Source organism: Dendroctonus ponderosae, unplaced genomic scaffold, assembly GCF_020466585.1.
Source record: "Dendroctonus ponderosae isolate FM_Combo_2020 unplaced genomic scaffold, Dpon_F_20191213v2 Dpon_F_20191213_3, whole genome shotgun sequence".
In the NCBI taxonomy this organism is placed as follows: Eukaryota; Metazoa; Arthropoda; class Insecta; order Coleoptera; family Curculionidae; genus Dendroctonus; species Dendroctonus ponderosae.
This window is the reverse complement of record NW_026018508.1, coordinates 2,974,286-2,999,943: the sequence shown is the minus strand read 5'-3', so window position 1 is coordinate 2,999,943 and position 25,658 is coordinate 2,974,286. Positions and strand designations below refer to the sequence as shown.

The window sequence follows — 25,658 nt, the reverse complement described above, 5'->3', positions numbered from 1 at the left end:
CCCTAAGCGAAGCTTTTCCGGACCAGCACTTACAGACATTTTTTGCTTAGAATGAAAATTTCTATACATGGGTTCTTAACCATGGCAGTTTAATGCCGACTCACCCTGTATCAATAAGATCATCCGAGGAAATATGGTGATGAGTTTGMRAATTTTTGTTGCGGCGATGTTGCGGCGATGTTGCGGCGATGTTGCGGCGATGTTAGTAATATGTAAAGGGTTACGATCCCTTTGAAATGTGATATCAGTCGAGCCTCCGTCCAATTAGAAATTTTTTGACCAACTGTCACCCCCGCATAAAGATTAAAGTTAGAGTGTTGAAACAACATCAACAATTTGTCCCAAGTAGATAAAAAAATGTGGCGTTTGAGCGTTTTCTTCTTTTCCACTCAAAAACCGAAAATAATGATGTGAAAACGTTTCATTGCCCCCCTTGTAAATATGTGAACTTAAAGTGCAAAGTATTAGTTTGGCTTATGCGTGGTAATTACTAGTTTTAATTCGGCAATCGCCACAGTATAAATTCAGTTTTGTTTTGTATTCGGGTTTCTGTTAGAGCACGCCTATTTCCATTTAAATTTATAAATTCGGGTTTTCCGCTGAATAAAAAAAAACATACTAAATCCAACATTTAGCTTCAGAATTTAGTCCACTGGGCGTGTTTATGTGCGAGCAAAATAGCCAATTTTCTGCGAAAGAACTCGCTAAAATTAATTTGCCCGGTTGGCAATGAAGTGCATATAGGATACAGTCGCTTTTCTACTTTTGGCTTAGCTTTGCCTCAACATTCATTTAACCTTTTTTATGCACACATACATTTTTGTTTGTTTCCGTTTTACAGCCGAACTTCCACGTTTTATTCGACGAAACACGTTAGCCACGGTAATTAAAAAAGCGTCAAGTCCAAGGATTTAAATTATCTATGCAAACTGCATTTACAGACATGGGCGTCAGAGAAATATTGTTTTTTACTACGTGCAGAATGGCCGAGGGCTAAGCAATCTCGCTTTTACTCCATGCAGTATGTAAAATATTTATGGTTATTTAAATACTTGCATATGAAGCCATTTTTAGATTCACTCAGTTTTTACACTTTGGTGAAAGAACAATTTATAATTTCGGGCAAATTTAATTTTAAATATCGCAGCAAGAACTGAGGAGAGTTGGCAAGTTTCCCGTGCAGTCGAAAGCTCTGCCCATGTAGTTGTATACAAACTATAGGTAAAAAGCGATCTATAGTAATGGCTATCTAAGTTATTAAACTATTTTCGACAATTTTAAATTGCTGCACCAACGTCGGTTACTAATTTGTTAAATTTAATAATTTATTAGTGCTAGTCATCCCTGAATGGTCTCTACAAAACTCAGCAAAAATAAACTATTTGTGAAAAAATGATTTTTGAATACATTTCAACCGTTACATAGACCAAAAAATATATATCAGACGCTGTTTTGTTAGACGAATTAATTTATTTTGTGCTGAATTAAGCTATTTTGTCTATGGTACTAATGTAATCGATGTTTTGATATAAACAGTAAAAGATCTAGAAATGGACATATACTAAGGTGAGTATACAAATACATGAGCCGTAAATCTAAAGCACTCTAAGAGCGATTTATAAAATTATATTATTGCGCCTTTACGCGAACGAGATGTTAAATGTTAAAGACTTAAGCTTTGAAAACTAATAAAACCGATGAATTCCTAATATAATTTATTAATTATTTGCAAAGGACGAAAAGCTTTAGCCCTCTGTTGCTTCAATGAATGCTTCTCTTTGAACACTTTAACTTGACAAGAATGGAGATTGCTCAAAGCAGAGAAATGCTAGGAAAGAATTTATAATTTAATTTGAAACTTGTCAAATTTTTTTACCCGCTGTATTTGATGTGCACAATTTGTCTATATATTTTATTATTATAGCGGCTACGTACGTAAATATAAAAATGACTAAATTGTCCCAGATACTTGTAACACTAGTATATACAGGGGGATTCACAACCTTATGGACACAGAGCAGGGGCGTGTAGAGAACCTCAAAAGAAGTCGAGTTGCCGTTTAAATTTTTTTCTCAGGCCAATGGTTAACGAGATACAGGGTGTCAAAATTAGAAAAAACTGGTATTTTCGATTTAACTCCTACAGTTTATGAGATATTTTGCTCAAAATTTAAACGTAGGCGGCCCTTTAGACCCTCGACCTGCAAGGAAGCTAACTGGTTACCAAAATCTACAAGGTGTTTTTTTCCACTGTGATCCCCCTTTTACCCTCCGATATTTTTATGGTGCGCCACTATCTTCGACTGAGCAAATTGTTGAGTTTGATGTCGAATTTAAGAATTTTTTTTTATCTCTTGCAGGTTTTGCCGTGTCTGTCTTAGTTTTGTTTATTGAATCGTAATCGAACAGTAATACATGTACCATTATAAAAAATTACATCTAATTATTGAATAAAGTTAACTTTTAAGCACCTTTAATTTATTAAATTAAAATTAAATACTTTGAAGTTATTTTAATTTCATAAAATTAATATAAATTATTGTAAATTAAATTAGAGTAAAAAAGAATAAACTTTAAAGTTAACTCGTCAGCCATCTCTATTTTATCTTAAACTTGCACAAGCAAGCAGCGCAAGCTTTCACAAGCAAGCAGCGCAAGCTTTCACAAAAAAATGTGAACAAAAAGACACAAAAAATCATAAGAAAATTCATAGAAAACCCAGAAACCCTGCATCGCCTTATGTTTGTGCAAAATCTCGAAAACGAAGGCAAATACGAAAAAGTATTAAATTGAACCACGAATTCACAAATTTGGTACGTCGAAGTCAGTGGTGCACCACAAAAAAGTTCGGGGTGTAAAAAGGGGGTATGCCTCTAGAAAAAAAAACGCCCTGTAGCTTTTCTCAGCCAGTTGGCTTACCTGCGGGTAAAGGATCTAAACAGTAACCTACATTAAAAATTTGACCAAAATATCTCATTACCTATAGGAGTTAAAGAGAAAATACTAATATTTCTTAAGACACCCTGAATCTCGTTAACCAAGGGCAAAGAAACTTAAATGGAAACTCGACTTGTTTTGAGGTCCTCTACACGCCCCTGCTGTGTGTCCATAAGGTTGTGAATCACTCTGTAAATTAATACGGAAACTAACTTTAATAGAATACTATTTAAAAGTAATTTTTGTGGGTGGAGCTATGAGGCAATAAATCTCACAACGGCTGCCTCGATTACAACAAAGCGATCTCACGCTATATTAAATTAAAAGTCCAATAATGTTAGATGAAAATTAAAACTCCCGCACGTAACCGAAAAGGTAATAATACATGGGATTTTTATTACATTTTACTAAACCTTGCCTACTCAAAATTTACGTCTTTGCGTTATTAACTGAGTTTTAGATCTTAGAGATTAAAACATAAATTTAAAAATTATGGTCAGGCTAAATAAAAAGTTGAGCGGACCGAGCAGCGGGTATGCAGTTAATTTCTGCTTTCCTCCAGGAAGCAATTTGGAACCGAGCGAAATGATTAGAAATCTGTGGAAGCCAAAATAGAAACAGGTTCATTTGTAGGGCAAAACTGAACGACACAATAAAAAGTGCTCGTACTATCAGCAAAATTCGTTGTTTGATAGCATATCTTTTGCAAAGGCGTCGTAGTTTAAAAGTCTTGAGCTATTTACCATAACGTTTCTACTGGCCTGATTTAAAATGGTAATCTGACTGCTAAATCACAAAAATATTTCAATCTGAAATTAAATCTGGAAGTTAAAAATAATAACTACCTAGTTAATTTTCCATGTATCGCCTAAAGGACTATAATGTTTAAAGCTAATCATAATGCACAAAACACATGTGGATTTCTAAAAGTCTACAATCTAATAAAGACTCATATCGCTATTAGACATATTAGCTCTACGTATGTGCTTTTGCGACTGTAATATCAGGAGCAATAGTCTTTTTATCTTTGGAACTGATGACTTGACAGTCCGTAAATATTGTTCCATCGAGGCACGAGTTTTAAAATATTCCGCTAAATTCTGTGAAGTGAATTGCCAAATGCTTTTACGTAATATAGTGATTGATTGTGTATATTCCCCATGAAGGAAACTAAGAGATTTTTTATTTTAAAAAGTAAATGAATCGCCGAACAACCCGTTCCTAGATTAGCAAGTCTAGTGCTTTTATTATTTAAAGCAAATAACAAATTGCTTAATTATTTTGTTAAATCATAAGTAACAAAGCTTTATTATATTTTCCCCATGAACAGTATAAAAGCCCTCTATCCACCAGCACTAAGTCGCTATTTTTTAGAGAATTATGTTCTAAAAATTTAAAATATCACATAATGCTAACAAATTTGATTATTCTAGCTATTATTCATGTGGATACAAACAGCCATGAAAACCGATTTCGGAATTATTTCAACTGGACACCTACCCCTACATGTTATTTTTGGAAGCGTGCTAACTAGGCTTGCAGTTAGAAAAATATATTGCGGTTAAAGGCCCCCGAGCAAGTTGGTGGCAGATCGCCAAGTAATAACTTAATTCTCTAAAAGTGCAGCGTAATTTCTATAGATCACTCCGAGGTAAAACTTCGCTGACGTATAACTCATAATTTCCAAAACTAAGCGCTGGGATTTCTTTAAGATAGAACAAGATAATAAATATTCTTTACTTGGGACAGGATATTTATGGTGAAATGATATTTATTACACTGCACTATACTGGAGACAATCGAAAGTATGCAAAAGTATCTAAATCTCCCGTATATAACTTGATTTGAGTCTCGTCTGTTACTATCTAACTGCATGTTAGTCGACATCATTTTACCGTGGTATTTCTTACACAACTTTGCTTTATTACGCAAATAAGTATTTTTTTTGAGTGAACATTTGAAGTGCTTTTAACGCGTTTATTTCCCACTTAAATACATGGAGTTGAAACATCAATGTTTATTTTTCAATGTCTGATACCGTCATACCATTTTGTAACTCACATCTTTTTAACAGATAGTTTATATGCCTAAAATAGAAGGCTTTAACTATAGGCCACTATATTATACGTAGGCATTGCGATAATTACAAACCGTAATTAATTGTATAATTTGCTGCTTTTAGTGAAATTGGGATTTTTATTAAGTTGCGAATGGCCCCAATAAGTTTGCGATAATCCTATTAAGCCCAGCTAATATGAGAGGAAAAAAGATTATAAAACTTTTATGCTATATCTCCCACTTCCATCCGTTCGCCATAAATCGGTTATTAGACCATAAAGTGGCCAATTTTGTTTTTCTAGTTTATACAGCTTTGGCCGTAAACATGTTTTCCCGCTAACAGCTTCCATAAGGGAAGTTTGATAACATTTTTCTTCCAAATAACGATATTTTAAATGGAACTTGCCTACAGGCGAAACTAAATATAATTTGCGTACTTGAGAGTAAAATAAAATTTAATAAAATATATTTTTACAAACATCTTTCATTTAATTTTCTTTTGATTTCATCTTTATGTCAATTCTTTTTCTCATTTATGTTAATTTTATTTGCTAAGCGCATTTTATAACATATTAGTCTTATGTTATTACCAAGTCTAAGTAAGAAACATTACGAAATCTCTCAAAAAACACACGAAACGTGAAGTACATAGAATAAATAGATAGCATTTACAAATTCGGCAACTTATTTCGATTGAAAGCATTGTTTTGTAGTAAAAGAAAAATTTAGAAACAACTCAAAGAAGCAAATGCTAAGTAAAGTCGTATGCTTAATAACGGACTTTCCAAACTCAAATAACTAAACAGCTCAAAGAAAAAGTCAACTCTAAACTTTAACTCCCATTTATTTGGCTCGATTTAAAGAACACGATAGCCTTTGGAGCGTAGAACTCTTGTGGAATAAGTGCCCGGCATCGTTTTTGAATCGTATGGTTTATAAACGTTATACATGATGATAGCATCAGTCCGCAAAAATGATTAAATTTAGTTGCATTAACAAGCTGAATTCAATATTTCAATCACCTACAGTGTGATTTAAATCCTCAGGAAAATTTTAAGCAGTTCTACCCGTCAGCTGATTTATATGGAGACTTGTTTCTTAAAGTAAAAAAGGTGGGAAAATAATTGAACAAGTGCTGTAGGAGTAAGAACATCTGTTCTAACAAAGGAAGATATTTCTTCAAACGGGATCGGTTAAAATGCAACGGCGGCCCAGAGTTGTTTTTGCTGTTCCTCATTCCTCCGTCTAATTGTGTGCCCGGTGTATTACTCGATAATTGAATCGTTCCTGAAATTCCTGAATTAAATCGATACAACCCGTCTTGCACATAGATATTTTAGAAAAATCAGATTTAAAAAACGATTAACACGAATGCTGAAAATATGTTTATTGTTCAGTAGATTATTAGTTTCTTATCAGAACAGAAGAAGAACGCACCAATGCACAGATTTAATTATTAAAAAGCATGCAAGCAGCATATAGCGATTTTCTTCGCAACGTATTTAATAAACTGCACAAAATGTTCTGCGTTTATAAAGAGGCAGTAGATAATTTGCAGCATATATATTTACGAGAAATACAGTGTGTCCAGTATAAAATGATGTACATGGGGATATTGGAAACCGTTAAAGATACAGAGTGGACCAAATGGGAAACAGAGTGAACCAATCTGTTTTAATCACCTAGGTAACTGTCAAAGTAGAATTTATTGTCAGTCTCAAGTTTTTGTAATTAATTGTGTGTTTCAAAATGAATCACTTTTCAAATTATGAAAAATACGATATGTTCGAGTGTTTTATTCTCTGTCGTCGAAATGAAGCGAAAGCTGAAGAAATGTATTTAAATAAATATCCAGAAAGGCGACAACCTGGTAGAACTATGTTTAGGCGTCTGAAAGACAACCTTACGGGAGTTTTGCTAACGTAAAGAAAAACAAACTTCCAGACGAAAATACAGAAAATTTGCTAAAATGTGGTTGAGACGCCTCGTACGTCTTTACGTTAAATTGAAGCCACAACAGGTGTTGCTCGGTCAACGGCGAATAGTATTTTAAAGCGTCATAAATATCACCCCTATCGTGAACGGCCCTACCAGGGACTCCAGAATGGCGATGCGATTAGAAGAATGGCATTTTGTCAGTGGTTTATTCAAAGAAATAACGAGATACCAAACTTTTCCTTAAAAGTCCTTTGGTCAGATGAGAGTCAATTTACTAAATGTGAACTATTTAATCGTAAAAATACCGTTTTTTGGTCTGGCTTTAGGTTTGGATTTAACGTCTGGTTAGATATTTTGGGTACCCACGTGATTGGACCATTTTTTTTTAAATGAGAACTTAAATTCCGAGATAGATTTGAACTTCTTACAAACTAACGTAGCGGAAGCACTTATGRATGTTCCAGTAGCTACCCTGCAAAACTTGTATTTCCAACAAGACGGCGCGCCGCCACATAATGGACGTATTATCTCAGAATTTTTAAATCACGATTTTCCCAAAAAGTGTATAGGCAACCTGGGACCAGTAAGATGGCCTGCGAGATCTCCTGACACAACACCGCTTGATTTTTTCGCATGGGGTTTCCTCAAAAATGTGGTATACTGTAGGTCATAGGAGCTGAGACACGCTGTTATAGAAGCTGTTAACAGAATTACCCCAGAAATGATCAGAAAATCCTGTGAAGCAGTAATGAGACTCGAGGGAAAACGGTGGCTTATGTGAACACCTACTCCTACTACTAATCCTAAAATGTTACTTGTTCCTTTGCAGTGTTCGATGTATGATCAATAATAATTTAAAGTAATAATTAATGGAAATATCAATGCCTACTACCATAAAATCTTAATTTAATTAATTTTAATTATTTATCTTGACCCAACATAAACATGTTATACATAGTTGAAGAGCATATTTAAAGGGGAATTTTAAAATGCTGAAATTCAATATGGCGCCCATAAGAAAAACAAAAGTTGACATCGGCCTCATTGAACATAGTGGGCCTAGATTATTTTTTACTTTGTTTTCAAATTTACGCTCATTTCTTACCCCCTCCCTTGAAAATGTCGTTATTGTATCTTTTATAATAAACAAGATATAAAGGATTGATAAAACGCACTCTTTTCTTTTTTTCTCCCATATATCCGTTGCTATTCCGAGTTGCTATTCAAAGAAGTTGATGACAGATTATTTATAGGCACTTGATTGCTCAACTTTTTCTCCATTTGGTCCACCCTGTAACTCTAACGGTTTCCAATATCCCCATGTACATCATTTTATACTGGACACACTGTATAGGAAAGTTGGTGCCTAACCAAAATTTTGTATTTTTTTAAGATTTTGCGGTCTATTTGAGCAGACTATTTTTTATATAAATTTTCCCAATATAGTTAAGCAGTGATTTCGAGAGACTTGGTTGACCATTCAATTATTCCTCTCGTTGAGTTGCTTCCAGATATGCAAGATTTCCAAATACAAACTATAGTGGAGCCCTGTCCTCCAAAAACCTTGCCAATATTTCATTTTTAAGCAAGTATTAAAATAGTAACTAAAATTCGAAAAACTGGAAATCACATCTAGATTTCTTTGCTCCCTTTGTCTTCGAGAAGCAGGTTTGAGGTGTGAGCTGCTACTAGCGCAAAAGTTGTAAATGTTTGAAATATCAGAATCGATAAAATACGAGAATAAATGGCGCAAACTGATCGCAACGTATTACACGAAGCGCCACTCTCTAGAAACTGTTTTTCACTGGATAGATTGAACTCCTTTATACCTGAATATACACTATCAAACTCACTGTATCTTTAGTATAACGAGATCTTGAACTGATTGTCTGTTCTCATTAGAAAATAATTAGACTTTTTTCTGAGTATCTTCAGTAACATGGATTAACAATTCACTCTTCAATGGGTTAGAGTTATGAGTTAAGACCGTATCGAAACATCAGCAAGCAATGCTTGACCGGGAGGTCCATTTGTAAATGATTTCTGAATTGGGAACATTCCTTAAAGTTTAGTAGTCCCGGAAATCCAATTGTCGGATAGTTGGATCACTGTTTTGCTACAGCATGAATTTATGGTTTTATACGAAATAATACCGATTAATGCGAGCTGGGCATGGAATATTGTTTCGCGTAATAATGCCTTAATTGCGTTAAAATTGCAAACACAGTTATACATTAATTCAATTGTTCCGACAAGGTTATTAAATGAAAGTATTAGCTTGAAGAGTTCATTAGGTCTACATTTAAGCGGCGATGAGTGAAAGTTCATTGACGATGGAGTTATTTTCTATTTACTATCAATAAATACGATATTAAACTTATCTAGACAACCGCGGAAAGGCAAGGGAAAAACACGTGACTGTTGTATAAGTTTGGTTCGAGTTTTACTGACCCAAATCAAGCCAATGGAACTCCAACCATTCGGGGAATCGTTCGAAGAGATTTGTAAACTTCTGAATTATGTATCTCGCTCAACAGGGACTTCCGGCTCTGAAAGTTGGGATGTAATCTGAAGGGAAATATTCGATATTCAATTGCGACATAAAGAATTTGATGGTATTTGCTTATTTATAAATCTTGTATATGAATCAGATAGTTGAATAAACGTTTTAGTCGTAACTCGAATACAATTTTTCGAAGACTCTGATTATAATTTATTAATTAGTGTTCATTCCAGTTTTAGTTCTTATGGGAATGCAAGAGGGAAATCGATCTGAACATCTTGAATATTACTATATTCGTAAATCTACTAGATGCCGTTTAATCAGTCACTATTTGGTTTTAATTAGACTTATATCAAGCGGTGTTGCTTTGTTGTTGAAGGATCTAGCTCTTTCCGATCAGGTAAATTAATTAGTACATTTCAAAATAACAGCTCCTCAGCAAACAAATGTTTGTTTTTCATTTAGATTGGTACCAGTCAGTTTTGCGTTGCAAATTAAATTTATGCTGGAAGTTGTAATACGTTGCATTCCAGTTAACTTTGAAATCCTGGTCTAATTGAATAGGATTATAAATTGAACTTGTTCAACATAAATACTAAAGCTTTTCTATTTATAAATACTCAAAACCAGAATACCTAATGAACAAGAATTGCAACTTCAGGCCATGACCAAAAAACAAATACGACTAGAAATCTGACGATACCATACTGAGTTTTTAATTATCGTTGCCTGTCGTTGGCAAATTAACATACAAATTAGCAATTTTTGCCAATACAGCTTATTTTGGTTATTAACAAAAAGAGGATTTCCATATTAATACTTTGACCCACATAATTAAATTAGGCTGGGTTCTGACATGTTGAGTATGTGTTCAATGAAGTTCTAATTAATGCAATGAATGCATGAATAAAAATGTCGATTTATCTTAACGAAAATTAAATGGCAAAATTATGTCTGTGTTATAAATAGAACTAAAATGTTTGCTTTATTTTGATAGTTAAGTTAGTTCAGCCGTTCTTCGACCATCAATCCAAGTTCAGGATTGGAATAAATTTGCCAATTTGTAGAATAGTAATTACAGCAACTTTTGAAGCCTAGCCACTTTGAGCCTCAAAATTTTAATTCCACAATTCGATAATCAGCGTATTGCTTTGCGTCGTCACTAAATTGTTCGTGGAACTGGATTTTCAAGAAATTCCAACGTTTTATCTGGTAAAACGACATTTGAACTTTTACAGTGAATAACTCATAGTTGTATGTAATGTTGCAATGCATGCAAGTATCACTTTAAAATAGTAAAGAAGAAGATAACTTAAACGATAAAAGAAGAAGCAAGCTTGAAGCTCCAGTGCTTCATAACTTTATACTAAAAGGCCTCAACCACGATTAGATCTGAAATTACAAAATTAAATTGAATTATTGAAAGTTTTGTACCAATTCCTCATGAACAGAAAATGCTAGAATTATGTTGTTAATAAGTTCTCGTCTGCTATCCTCATTTGACGATTTTTTCGTGTTTTACCGCCTTGAAGTACACAACATGACACTCTTCATAGTTAGGTATATATTGAATTCCTAAAACACTAGCGTTCAATTGAAAATAGTAACTCTTTTGACTAAAGTTTGTTAGGAAAAGCTGGTTTAAGTTTTTGAAATTTCTTGACTACTGGTTTCTAAACCAAATCAAATCAACCAAATTCAAACCAAATCAAAGTGAAACATCGCAATGTTTTTATGGAACTTGGGAGTGGAACTGTATCAATATGAAACAAAGTCTACTTTCAAATGACATACGTATTTGCATAATATATCACATATAATATTTTATTGCTTCTCCGAATTAGGACTAAAAAATTAACGTGAAAGCTGTTCTTTTTCCAAACCCTATTTTCTTGGTCTTATTTAAAAATACATTCGATTAGTGCCAAAAATATTATTTATTACTGTATTTGCTAGATACATTTCAACGGGCTACAATTCAATACATGTCGTCCCATATCATCTCTAGGTTGAATTCCACCCAATTATTTTCAAGTATTGACAGGTTTCCAGATGTGTTACACTTGGGTTCAAGTTTTGTACAGACACTAGACAATTTATTAAAATTAATAAATATATTTTTTTTGAAATAGAAAAAGGATGGAACGCCGTCACGTTATGTTCGTACGTGTGAAAACGATAAAAGTTTTTTGAACGAACATTTCAATGAAAAAAATAATCTGATTGGGTAAAAAACCGTGGTAAAAAATAACTTTTATTCATATTTGAAAGCGCTAGATATAATTATTTATAATGTGCTTGTGACTGAAAGGTCACCGTAAAATTTTGCCATAAAAAGTAGCGCTTGGCTATACTAAAGATTTATACGTCATACATCCTGGAAATAAAATCTCACAGGTAAATATGACTTCACTGTAATAAAATCTGTATTATTGTATTGCGTACTGTTTTTTATAGTTATAATTGCCTGTGTTTGAATGTTTAGCTTGTCCTATAGAATTCAAAATTGGGTCTTCTTTAGCCACTTTTCAAATTTTCATTTTGCTTCGTGACATGTTTTGTTCGATGCTGTTGGCAATGTTACTTTTACAAGAACTTTGCCTACGGCCCTGCTGATTACTTAATAATGGAAAACTCTTGGTCAAAAACTATATTGAAGCTTGTTGTCGTTGTTGTGTATTGTTTCATTTAATTTGGTAGAATCTGCACATACCCTTAGTTTTCCTTTCTAAATATTTTTTTGGTTAATATATATCTCGTGCTTGTGGTTGTAGCTAATTTTCGTTAATCACAAATATCCCGATTTTAAGTAGGAAACTAATTGATGAGCACTATTATCTTAAACTTAACTGATAGAGAGTTTTAAAACCAGTTTTTGAGCCAACACGTAACATTTCTATTCAGGTAAAAAAATGGTTAGAAACAATTAACGTAATTAAGTTTCAAATTCAACTTTTTAGGCTGTAGAAATTTTTCGATATAGATCTATATAAAGAAGTTTTTTCTAATAAACAAATCAGACCTTCAAATAATGTGAAGATCTAAGTAATTTAATTAGTTTTCAATTTACTTCATAAATTTTAATATTTTTTTTTTGAAAATTCTAGGCCCTCAGACCTAGCCGTATAGCTTAACTGTAGTATGTAAGCGCTGCAGTGCTTCAGAGCTTCCAGAAGTGAAATTTGCGTTATAGTGAATGACAAAAACTGCAAGCAATTTGCGCACTACCCAAGAAAAGTAACTAACTAATCTTCTTCTTCTAAAGAAGCTCTTGCGGCATACAGTGCTTATGAGCGAGCACCACTTAGACCTTGTGTGTACCTAAAACCCCAGTGTAAACACTCTCACTTCAAATATAAGTGGGTAATTTAGCCAAAATCAACATTTCTGCACAAACAATAGGAAACTTGGTGAGAACATGACAGTGAAACAAATAACTTTCTAAACCTGTGTGCCACCTGCGATTCGTTTCTATTCCACAGTTTAATTTAGAATTGATAGAATGAAAGTTTGCTGTATTTGGTATACCTAGCAATTCATTTTGCCATTATTCCTATACGCGTTTAATGGGTTTACTTTTCGAACTGAATTTCCCAAGCCAGTTGAAGTCATTAGTTATAGCTGGAAAATGGGAAAAATCAAACCATTGGGAAAAGGCCATTTCAGTATTGTTTCACCACTCTAATTTGTTTAGTGAGATGCATGCAATTGCTTAACCCGTTGTCCCAATTGAATTCGATAATATATCGCTTGAATGCAGCGACAGTTGTGACTACTGGCATAGAACATCCGAAAACATCGAAATCGATGTGAACTTTAGCTTACGTTTTCCACGTTCGCGATGAAATTGCAATTCAAACAAATGTTCTCTGTGGTATATTTTAGTGGACACGTACGTTCGAAATTTACCTTTCAGTTTGAACATATTCACCTTACAGGACCAGGAATTTAACGTATATTTCTCGGATTATCAATTGACAATTAAAAAAACACAAAAGCACGTATCGACACGCATACATATTACAAACAAATCATTTCAAAATCAATCAGCACTGATATTTTTCCGATACTTGATTACAATTTGCGTTGAAACCGAGTATCAATCAAATCTGGATACTACTCGTGAATTGTGAGCACATCTCGAAAAAGAATCGTGGTAAATTTAAAATTGGCTGGTATTTGTCTCGCGCTAAACGTGAGGAATATAAATTTTAAACGATTTTTAAAAATACTGTTGGAGAAATATTACCAACCATTTCAATGAAAAGTGGTTATAGGGGAGAGATTTTTAAATTAGGTCAATAAGATGGAACGCTACTATCGGTTTGTGTAATATAAGCTCTTTGAAGTTGATATTTATTGAACCATACTTCCTGTAAAGCGTATTTCATTTGCTGTCCTGCATTTAAGACATTCCGGTGTAAACCTTGTCTAATTTTAGATATAATAATAGCGCTGCAAGAACACTGTTAGAGGTTCATGATATCATATTTATGTGTATTGCTGTCTTCGAAAAACATACAGTCAAGTGGTTTATTACCAAGATCGGTCAGGGAAGAGCAGAAGCAATGGTTGGAAACTTAGGGGTGGGAGTTCGTCACAAACACAGTTATATTCTTAACTTCTTCCTAGAATAGATTTTCTATAAAAATTAAAAAACAAACTTGTATAGAAAACTTGACTGAAACGTCTTAAAAAAAACGTGAAATCTGTTTAGATTTCAAGTAGAATGACGTCGAGTAGAAGAAGTAACGATTTTTCACAAAATTTTTAATCGCACTGTGAAGGCAACAGGTGTCATTATAATAACATGGATGAAAGGATTTCAAATACAAATATCGTATAATATTTTTATTTAATGTAAAATTTTTGCTCCACAGAGCAATAAAAATTTTTTTTGACCCTGTATGGATATGAGGAAAGCAAATACAAATCAGATACCGGTTTCACGACACAGTGACTTGAAAGTTTTGTTGAGTCATGCCCGACGCCCTAATTTTGACGGTGGGTGTATTAGTTTTATCTATTATCTAGAWTGAATCTAATGTTTCTWTCTTTAATCCGTCTTCAKATTTTTCTATTTYCTRCSATTCAAAAATATTGTCTGSAAAGTACGAAATAGGCCTGGGTAACACTGTGTTGCGTTGCGSTTTTGAGTTGTTGCCGCTCTCTGAGTTAATGAYTCATYGGTGAATGAGTCATAACTGATTTATTAAAACGGATTAAAGCTGTACAAAACYYTAGACTGGAATTTTAACATTMGTAGTATCGTATTTCCAGCAATGAAACTGAGTTACTCAGACCAAGYCATTTGYGCAGCACTGCTCCAACACCTAAWAGTTCRCCGAKYTACTTTTTCTGTAGAAACGATTGCTTAAAAAYGCCGTTTTTCTGGTTTATGGCATAAAACGAGAAAAACCGGACATTKTRAAGAAACTTTAAAATTCTTCAGAGCCWWGAGGTTTTCAGTGAGTTTTCCAAATAGTTGAKCATATGTCTTTGCTTTCTCTGATCGTTTTTTGGAAAACTATTTTTTTCGAGAAGAARAAACWAGAAAACTTTRTTTGGATTTYGTCCCAAATTCAAAGGTAAAACGGGTATCCGAAAAAGACACCAAAACTTCAAATGAAGGRAAAGAAGACCAAACTATAAATGKGCCCAGTTTTTAAATCAAAGACTCTCAGTTTGTCACAGTTTAGAAAGAGTTTTATYTAGAAATATTAACCTAAAAGTGAGGAKACCGGAATTAAAAATAACTAAATTAWTCACAGCGAYAAATTATGCTGCTCGGAAAAATATTTTTGGACCCCGAAGACCCAGAAAAAATGATCAGGGTTTCGTTCAAAACTCGAAGCTACAAAAGTTAAAAAAAAACTCKTCWYAAAGCGSWTACGGATGCGASTGTTCCAATAGAATGCATTKGATAATTTTTCACAGAAAAKAATTGAATATTGTCAGTGTTTGAGTGTTGAGCAAGAAAARCTTTGCTAAAACTGGAAAGACCAGMAATTTTAAWTAAACTTTAAAATTCTTCAGATCGATGACAGTAGSGAATTTTCCAAATTATTTTKWGTAAACATTTGCTCTCTGGTCATTTTTTCAAGATAATCTTAATTACTTTGGAAAAAAGTAAATAAAATTATTTGTTTTTTGTGCGCAATTCGAAGCTCAAAACGGCTTTCTAAAATCTTCGGCAAAGCGATGCATGAGGCCAATTTTCTAACAAAAACTCGTTTTTGGCTGAAAAGACCCCATGGTTGTCGGAGAAGAAGAAAAGCACCAGAAAATATTTTTTTGCGCTTTTGATTAAAAACTTTTAGTTTTGTGATTTTCATTTTTGAAAAATTCCTTCAGGTATAAATTTATCTTGCAATTTTTTGCGTAAAATACCTCCAGATTGTCAGTATTTTTAAGTGAAACTCTATAAATTAGCGTTTTTGAATATAAAGTAAAGCAAAAAACAATTAATCAGAACTAAAAATCCACAGTTTTGAAAGMAACTCTAGAGTCTTTAGRGGGATGGGGGTGATGAGTTTTTATAAACTTTCTGTTATATTATATGTCTTTATTCTGTTCGCCTTTTAATAAAAAAAMCTAGTTGATTTTTGTCCTAAATTTGAAGYGGGAAAACGATTTCAWTACTTTTTACCAAACGCGAAGGAGGCGAGYGAAAATTTATTTTAAAATTTTCTTAGATAATAGAAAATATCCTTAGATTGTCAGTATTTTCACGTGAAACATTAGAAAAATGAGCSATTAGAAGAACCAGTAACTTTGCTAAAACTGAAAAATTCGGAAATTTTGAAAAAACTGAAAAGATTGTTAATAAATGGCCCTTAAAATTGATCGAARRACAACTTRACAAAAAAAGTCAATTTTTTGCCAGCAGCGGAACTGAGTTACTGCGCACAGAGCCAGCATTTCCAAAAAATTCAATGAGTTACCCAGGCCTAGTACCAAAGTCACGGAAGAACWGCATAAAGATATCCATACCAAAGARTGACTTCATCAACATRCAAACACAGAAGTACATACCCATTACTTTAMTCTTTCTARGGTTCTTTCTAATCTCGATRCTGAAAAAAGTGAGTAAATAGATAATRCAATTGTTTATAAGAAARCGAAAGAAAAGAATCAAACGGCTTTYCCTTTTTTTATTTATCATTGTTTTATTGGMTGATAAAAAAAAATAGTTMAAATTCTTAGTAAATTGTCYGTTTACAATGATYTAATAACGCTTTACAATACATTTTTRAAAACGACTGCACTTGAATCTASCAAAACATGTACAGTTTCTTTTGGAAATGGCCCTTTTATCTTGTTGACATCAAAATTTATCACAATACCCAACCCGCAACGTGACTTGGCTCGTAATCTAGGAAATAAAATATTGATGAGATAAAAACATAAACAAGTCTCATTTTCTATTTAAAATTAAATTGCAGACAATTTTACCGCACAGAATATCTTGACTTATAAATGACCAGTGTTTCGGTCTTTAAACGCCAACTATAAGGTTTCTACTGCTTTGTAAATGCTCAACTTAGATCCCTAAAGTGCAGTTTTGCTTAAAGTGTTCGTGCACTTTAAATAATTTGGAGCTACAGAAACGCAATGCTTTATAATACTAATTATAATTTGAATTCTTTTTTGCTCAGATAATTAAATATTATTGTTCTTTAACGTACATTATACAAAACATACTTGCGTGTATTTAGAGTACGTATAATTAGGTACTCGATGCTTACAAAAACAACGAGATGATGGCCAATTGAACGGTTTTTATTTCGTCTTAAGTGAAAATATAATACAATATATTACTAGTTAATATAGTACAATATATTACTGAAAAATAAGTGCAGGCTGTTCATAAACTAGATTGATTTAATAACGGTCAATCGAATGAAGTGCAAACATTACCCAAAACAATTTTCAATAAAATTAAATTGAATAAATAGATTGTGAATGAAATGAATAGAAAGAATACTACCTCGCCAAGTAAATCACAATAGAATAGAAATAAACAAACGTTTCCAAAAGGGACGTATAAATAACTCTTTTCTTTTGCCTGATATTCAATCGAATATAAATTTAGATGACAGGGCGCTCTCATTTATAAAATGAGCTGCGATAAAAGTCTATCGTGCTCTTCCATCTTAGGGTACCTTCGGATGTCCCTATTTCTGATATTTCGAATCAGAGTTAAGAGAAACTTCAACAATGGCTTGGGAGACTAGCGATAATTTGCCGTTTATATAAAGCCACGATTTGATCAATTTGATGTAGCATTCATCAGAGAATAGACAATTCGGAAGGCTTAGATTACGGTTTAAAAGTTACTAACAAGTCTAAAGCTCTAACAAAAATAAATTATCAGATTTTGTATTTAATTTTGAAATTATGAAGTAAATTAAAAATTTTTACACCGGGTATTACGAGTATATTTTGCCAATATGTTACGAGATTTCTTTATAGCTCTTGTAAGCTCGAACTCACCCAACTCGGTAAACCTGTCAAAAGATTTCTAAACTTCTGAATAATGTATTACCTTGTACAACAAGCTTGAAGCGAGGGAATTTTAGTTGTCATCCTAAAAGAAATATGCCCGACTACTTCGAAATATTTAGTGAACAGGATTTGAGCGATCGTGAATTACATTTGACACAGAAAGTCGTATTTAATTCCGCATATTTTGTCCATTTTAATATTTCCATCTTATGTATGTCACGCACGTTTTTCTAGCCAGATCTGCGACATAGACATATTAAGCAATTTTAACAAAATAACTCCAAAAATAGCAAAATTAAAGCGAGTCGCAGAGTTAAAAAAATGTAGCAGCTTTGCGAGCATTACTGCCGTTTAATCCGGAGGCACCGTTTTGGCTTTTTTCCAAAGCTTCTACACAGCTATAATAATTAACCGCGCGGTCCGGGTCCTATGAGGCATGATACCTTTTATTGCCGAAAAGAGAATGAATGATATAAAAAGTGCTATAAAATCACTTTTCTGTCCCGCAGCAGTAATTCGTCGAGGACAATTCCTTTGTATTACACAAAAAATCCACCGAATTATATTTTACTTTGCAGGCAAAACAGCAGTAAATTTATGAATATTGTGATAGGTGGTTCGCATTCACAATAAGGTGATTCGCAATTGATCATTATTAATTTTGAAGCCTTTTTGTGGAGTACAGGCAAAAATGTTTTACAAGCATAAAGCGTTGAAAAACTCGCACACAAAAGCCCCATATAAAGCACTATGTATAGTGCCTATTTAAAGAAGTTTTTTTGAGAGAAAACGTGGACGTTGTGGTATGATTGTGATATATTCATCTGTCTTTTACTTTTATTTTAGCCATTAACTATTTGTAAACTTACATTACAATAATAGTAAAAAATATCAGCAAGCAAACTAAACTATACGTTTGTTTTAGGTGTCACGAAATGTTTGCTGCATACTCTCTGATTTGATTGATTTGATTGCAATCCATATTTACCGGCTTTTTATTTATAGATTGTTCATGTGTGTAGAATGAACGAACTTTTTATTGACGATCATGATTACTACAGCTTCCACAATTTGCTCCAAAACCAATAGTGGCCATTTTTTAATGCAAAAAACTGAAATTTAAGGAACATTTTTTTATTGACGCTTAATCAAAGGTCTAGGAGAACCCGTAGCTGCACAAGTAAACGCAAAATATTTTGGAAATGCTCTTAGAATCGTTTAGGAATCACACGTAAACAAAAGGACTAGAAGCAGGTTTGCCTGTCTGTTGTATGAAGTGAATTTGCTCAGTTATTTGATAAATTGTGCATTTTTGGTATAAAGGTCTTGTAACGAACGTACGCTTTGAATTGCAGGTATTTTAATCCTGTATAGAAATTGAATTAGAAACCTGATTAGAATCACAAAATATTCTTTCAGTCAAAAAATAATTCAACTTTTGCAATCTACATTTCAAATTCACATCTCTCTTATTCTAATTGCAAATAATCAAGAGGCATTGATTTATAAACAAGAAGTCATTACGTACCAATTATAAACCAGAATATAATCAGTAGAATCATAAAATAAAATAAATAAGTCCATATTTTTTAAGTTGCCATGCAGAACCCCTCACATTTTTAATGCAGCGCTAGCGAGAAATTTAGACCGTCACTTAAAAATATTTAATTAAATGATTTGCACTGTTTCATTATTATTTCTGTAATTTTTTTTTCATTTCATTCAGAAATTGCCATTGTATTATTGTAATCAAAGTAACATTTTCATGTATTTACCATATACATTTTTGTCATTAATTTTAGTGCAGGCTAAAACTCAAGTTTATCAACTCTTAATTCCGCTTGGTTATTTAAATTATCTATCGGTTTTCTTGAAGGATTTTGATACGTTTTTTATGCACCATTGGGTTTTATCAGTTTAAGCTTCTCTTTGATGACGACGCTACATGTTTTGTGTTTATATTATCAAAGTTGCTTTGTTATAGTTTGCGAATTTTCGGTAAAATATACATGTAATTATTGAATTGAAATGATTAAAGTATAAGTATATTTACTGTTAGGAAGATATTCTGTCTGTTAATTATTTAATAATTTTGATTCGAACAAACTTAACATATAACTACATAAAATATTCTCTCTCTCTATATTAAGTCCCGGTAGTCTCGCTCACGTCAAAATCCATTAAAATAATTATTTACATTTTGTAACTCCAAGTCAAAGTGAAACCAGATATGTAAGATAATATAACAGAGCAAAGTTATATTGAATAATAAAATTGCAATGGAGACCTAATGTACATAATACGTTTTCTTCCAATTTCTTCATTCATTCATCTGACCTTAAGTGAGTGGCAGTTGAATACCGTAATTCCGCACTATTACACGGCAGCCATTGTAAGGGTTTGATATCGATAAAAATCAGCACTTCTTCTCAGTGATATGTTATCAGGTATAATAAAAGCAGGAAATCCTTGTGTGTTTTTCACCGCCTAACTGAAGTGCCACTTAAATAGAATGCCAGACGAATGTGAAAAATCGAGTAGCAGAAAAATATTTTATTTTACGTTTAAACTTGTATTTATCCATTTTTGCCTTTTGAATGATTGATTGAATGAATTGATGTCCAAGAATTTTAGTGTAAAACGATTCGCATTACAGTAGATAAGTTGAGTTGCTATCGTGTGGCCAAAAAAAGTTTCTTGGGTTCAATGATTTGATTTAGAGAAAACAGTTAAACAGAAATAATAAAATCCAAAACAAATTCCAACTTGCATTATGTTATATTTATGGATATTCACAAGACTTCTGTACATGCTTCCTGCGAAATCATTTAGTTAACATCAAGTTCTTCAGTTTCGCGCATAAGTACCTACTTATTAGATTTATAAGAAACCACCAAGATAAATTCGAATTTTTACTTCGAAACAAGACAGTACCATAAAAAGCACGGGCTTTGCTGTATCTACAAATTCAATTTAATTAATGCCTAGAATATAAACGTTTTCTTAAAACCACTTCCACACAATTAAGTTCACCTCGAACAAGGACTTATGCAAATTAATGATGACGCGAGAGTTATAAGAGGCTTTGTTGAAATTTTAAGTAGCTTAACATAAATTACGTAATAATATATTCCAGTTGGCGGATTTAGCATTAGAATTTTCCAACGCCGTATTTATATTCGACCGAGTGATTATCGAAAAACGTCGCCGGTTATTATTTGGCCCAATAATAATGTTGCATTGATTACAGCTTTATATTATCGATTAGAGTTGACTTTCCACCAAAACAAAATATAACTCTAAAAATAAAGCTCACTCAGCTCCATTGTAAAATTGAATTTTGAGGTCGATGACTACAGCTCTCACAAATAAAATGAAATAGGTAGCCCCTTTTCTTTATTCGTATTATAAAGCGAATACTGGTTATTTCTTGTCGGTTAAAACTCTCTCAAAAAGCTTTTAGAAATTCTTTTTTACTCGGGTCTTTTCACGATCATTTGTTAAGAATGGAGAAGTGCTAAACGGATGTGGTTATAATAGATGCTCTGATGGAAAACTTCAAGCAAATGCGCTTGAGTTGTTTTTCAGAATAATAATAATCCTACACTGTCGTTCTTCTATTTAGCATATGTCGGTTGAGTATCAGTTTGAGAATCTGCGATTAAAAAACTCATGAGTGTTATGATTAATTTTACTGCAGTGGTCTGAAACAAGTTTATTTCAATTTCGTAATGATTTTCTCGCATTGGCAAATTTTCAATCAGTTTATTCTATTAAATTCGGCGAATTGTACGCTGCGACGCACATACTATAAATCATTTTGAGTAAAGCAACCAAGGACTTTAATCTTTTAGATCTGAAATGGGACTTACTAATATTGCAAGTGCATTTTATTTAAATAGGAGAAAATATAACGTATTAATTTACTTTGCGACAGAATAAAATTGAAAGGCATTTATTTCGTTTACAACGTTTCCTTTGATACCGCTTAAAAAGGAGTCCGCTTAAAAAACAGTAATAAAAGCAAATAACTTGACGTTTAAAAGAAAACCTAAGGGCATCAAGAAAATTAATAGTTGGTTCATTATTTGACTTAAAATTTGGCAGACTTATTTAGCTAAGAAAACATAGCTAACCAAACATAGCTAAGAAATTTAATATTAGCTCATGTAGACAATCAGAAGATCACGAAGCACAATAAGCAATAAAGTTTTAAAAAATATATGTAAACATTTCGGTATATAGCTAAAACTTAAACTGGAATTATTTTATAAATTCCTGCACTGACAGGCGCCCATTGTTGTTAATAATTATAAATATTAAACGAATGTAAAATAAAACAGTTACATTAATAAATAACAGTGGAAGTTGAAGAAAGAATATATTAATAATTAAAAAAAAATAAGATATACAAGATAAAATGCTGGATGCAATGACAGAATCAGCTGTCTTTGATGTTGAAGTCTTGGATGAAGATGCAGAAGTTCAACTAATTGGACCCTAACATATTCGAACTGAAATATTTTGAACATATTTATCCGATGTTTAACTGAAATGGTGTGGTCTATGCCGGAATTTTTTTTTATGAATGCCGCGCTAAATGTTGTGAATGGAGAAACTGTGCAAAAATTCTGGAAAATGATGCGTTCAATATTCATTCTTTTTTAAATTTATATCAGTTACATACAACGGGAATCGAATCATTCAATAACCTAAATCAAACAACTTCGTATACCGAAGGAAACAACATAGTTCTTGATTACTTTTTGATAAATAATTCGTTCTTATTACGAAATAGGAGCACTATTTATCAATCTATAATAAACGATGTGAGAAAATTCTGTCTTTTTAAACACAAAAAATTTTGAGGCGAAATACCCAACAAGCAGTTTGTAAATTGTAAATGTAATGTAAATAAATAAAAAAAAAAAAAATTAGGAAACAACCTCAAACAAACCTAAAACTGGTTGATCGCGGGAGTGTAAAGATGTAAGTAAAATAAAGAAAACTCAATCCATTATTATACAGAAAGCAATTGGCAAATTGAAAGCAGCTGAACAAAACGTTTTAGGGCCATTCACATAACTAGTGCAAAACTTGCTTTAATGTATTTAACGTGGCTGAAAATTTTGCTATTGAAATTTTCACCTTTAATAAATAGTACGAAATGCAAATCATTTTCGTTGATGTTTAAAGTTCGTTAATGTTGTGTGGTTAATTCAACAAACACGTAGACAATATTAAGTCTGTTGAAACATTTGACTCTTTACTTAAAATCAAGACTGTGATAAATGACTAATTTTGAATCATACTCATGTCATGCATTAAAGTTCAATAAGATCGCGTAAAATATAATTTTTGCAATTGAATCAGGAGTTTAATTAGTCTGTGAATTGCTCAATATTTTAAAGATAGATTTAGGACGAAAAAAACATTCATCGCTAAGAATATCGAGCAAATTAAATTTTTCTTTTGAAACAAGAACGGAAATGAACGGCTTTTGTTACCTATAAGGGGAGAGAAGAAAATGTCATTAACCGGAATAATTAAGACTTAGATTTTATATTGATGATTGCGGCTCGTGGAAAGAGCTTTGTGGTTTAGCATTTCATTTTTCATTTCTTGAAGTTAGATTGATTCTGGAGTTTTTCTTTATATACAGAATGTGTATTAAAGCCAAAAAATTTGGCCTGTTTCTCTCTAGCAACAAGAATAGATTCGAATCACCTACATATTGTGTCTTCTCGATATCTTGGTGCTATTTGAACAGTTCCACGGTCATATTATGTATTCAGCTAATGTAGAAAATTTTTCATTCAAACGCACTGTGGTTTTGAACATACTAGATTTAGTGCAAATATAAACTTACATTGGCAAAAGGTAAGCTTCTAAAATAATCGCCTATTTCTAAATAACACCCTAATAACCCAGAACAGTAGGATTATATCCTTCTGAAATACTTTTTTAGGTATATGTTTGCCTATTGATATTTGATGTATTTCTTGTAACTTTGTTCGCGTTTGAGAATAGGCTTTTATGTAAATTGATTTGGATCAAAAATAATTCACAAGCGATTTGAAAAACTTTCGCGGATTTTTGCCATAAAATATTGTGGCCAATATGTTCCTTATTACAACTAAAAATATTATTTAGTAATCAAAATCTAAAATTTGTTTTCTCAGAATCTGGTTTTCGTCCTCCTGCATGTATACTTTTGTAGTTTGACAACTTGCATTTCTATTTATTTGAGGCGGATTCATGTTTTCAAAACAAAACATTTTCGTTAAAGATTTCGTCAAAATGTTTTTGATATTTTAAAAAAGACGCAATTTCCTTACATTTTGATAACGGATTGATAAGGAGTACTTTGGTTTATAATAAAGCACGAGTGCTTTATCAAAACATAGTTTTCAATATAATATTTCATTTCTAATATTACATTTTTAGGTATCTTTTAATAATAATTCTTGATTTGCAATTGAAGTTTCAAGGTAACGTTTCCTAATAAATTTCTAGAAGGATACCCGCAAGTTTCTTCTATGTGTTCAAGATGCTTTCTATATTGCCGTTTGTTAAAGGGTCTGTATTAAAAGGCTGAAAGTCTTATATTTTTTTAAAAATACATATTTATCAGGCAAAATTACCAACCGAAAATGTTTTAACCACTTTAACTTGATGAGCTGATGATCAGACAAACGCACATAATGTAATACAAAAGCGCATAGCATTTGTGAACGTTTAAGGGCCAATCAGGAAAAAGTATAACATAAATCTTCAAATTTTGCCCCCTAATAAGAAATTAAGTTGTCTAGCAATGTTACTGATGAATTATATGCAGTTAATTTGGATCAATATTTTTCTCTGAATACAAAATACAATTTTTACGGTAGAAATAACATAATTTTGATAAAATGTTTAAAAGTGGCTTTCTTGATAATTTAAACAATTTATATCAATATCACGTAGTTGTCATTTTTGAATGTGTTGCATTCACGTAGAAATAAAATGACTTCTTTTGACTTAACATATGTTATTTATGCAGATTCTAAATTGATGATTTCAGTGTATTAAATTCTAAAAAAATGTAGGTACTTACACTCATCGTGATCTTTGGCGGTGACGGTAAGAACGGTATGTTGAATGTCTTCATTTTCGTCGACTTCCGCTTCGTAGAGAGCCTTGTCAAAGTAGGGTGGATTGTCATTTTTATCTGCGATGCCGATGCGGATGAACTTTGTTACTGAAAAGAAAAAAAAACCTTTTAAATCTATTGGCTATTCAGGATATTAGAGCACAAAAATTTGGGGCACAATCCTTGACGGCTTCAAACTTAATATTTTATAACAACCGCTGTTCATGACACAAAACTGAAAACACTAATCGACTCTTCACTGCTTCGCAACTTATTCAATAACATTTTTTTTCTTTTTAATCGATTAAAAAAGCTTGGTGTAGCACGAATTATAGAAAGAACGACCGGAGATAATAAATCAAAAGTGTATGTATGTGACAGGAGAAATGCGTGACGAGAATGATATATACAAAAACATTCTCAGTCATTTATTATTGTTTATTTGAGGTCAGAGGGGTTGAAAAATATCTGAAAAAGTTTGAAATTGATGGAGAGACATGATAACTTCTAGGATATCTTATACGTGCTTTTGCACCCGGTAAAACACGGTTATAAAAGCGATGCGATAAGTTCCGTGTTTAAT

At 32.5% G+C, this 25,658-nt stretch overlaps 1 protein-coding gene across 6 annotated transcripts in view; it reads right to left on the bottom strand.

The window, feature by feature from the left end:
- LOC109534593 (neural-cadherin) overlaps positions 1 to 25,658 on the bottom strand; it is a gene marked incomplete at its 3' end in the record, with an annotated part of 562,228 nt that overhangs the window by 68,127 nt on the left and 468,443 nt on the right. For all 6 annotated transcript variants that reach the window (XM_048664694.1, XM_048664697.1, XM_048664696.1 and 3 more), the window contains 1 exon segment: positions 25,040 to 25,183. In XM_048664694.1, the coding sequence (XP_048520651.1) occupies positions 25,040 to 25,183 (144 nt within the window).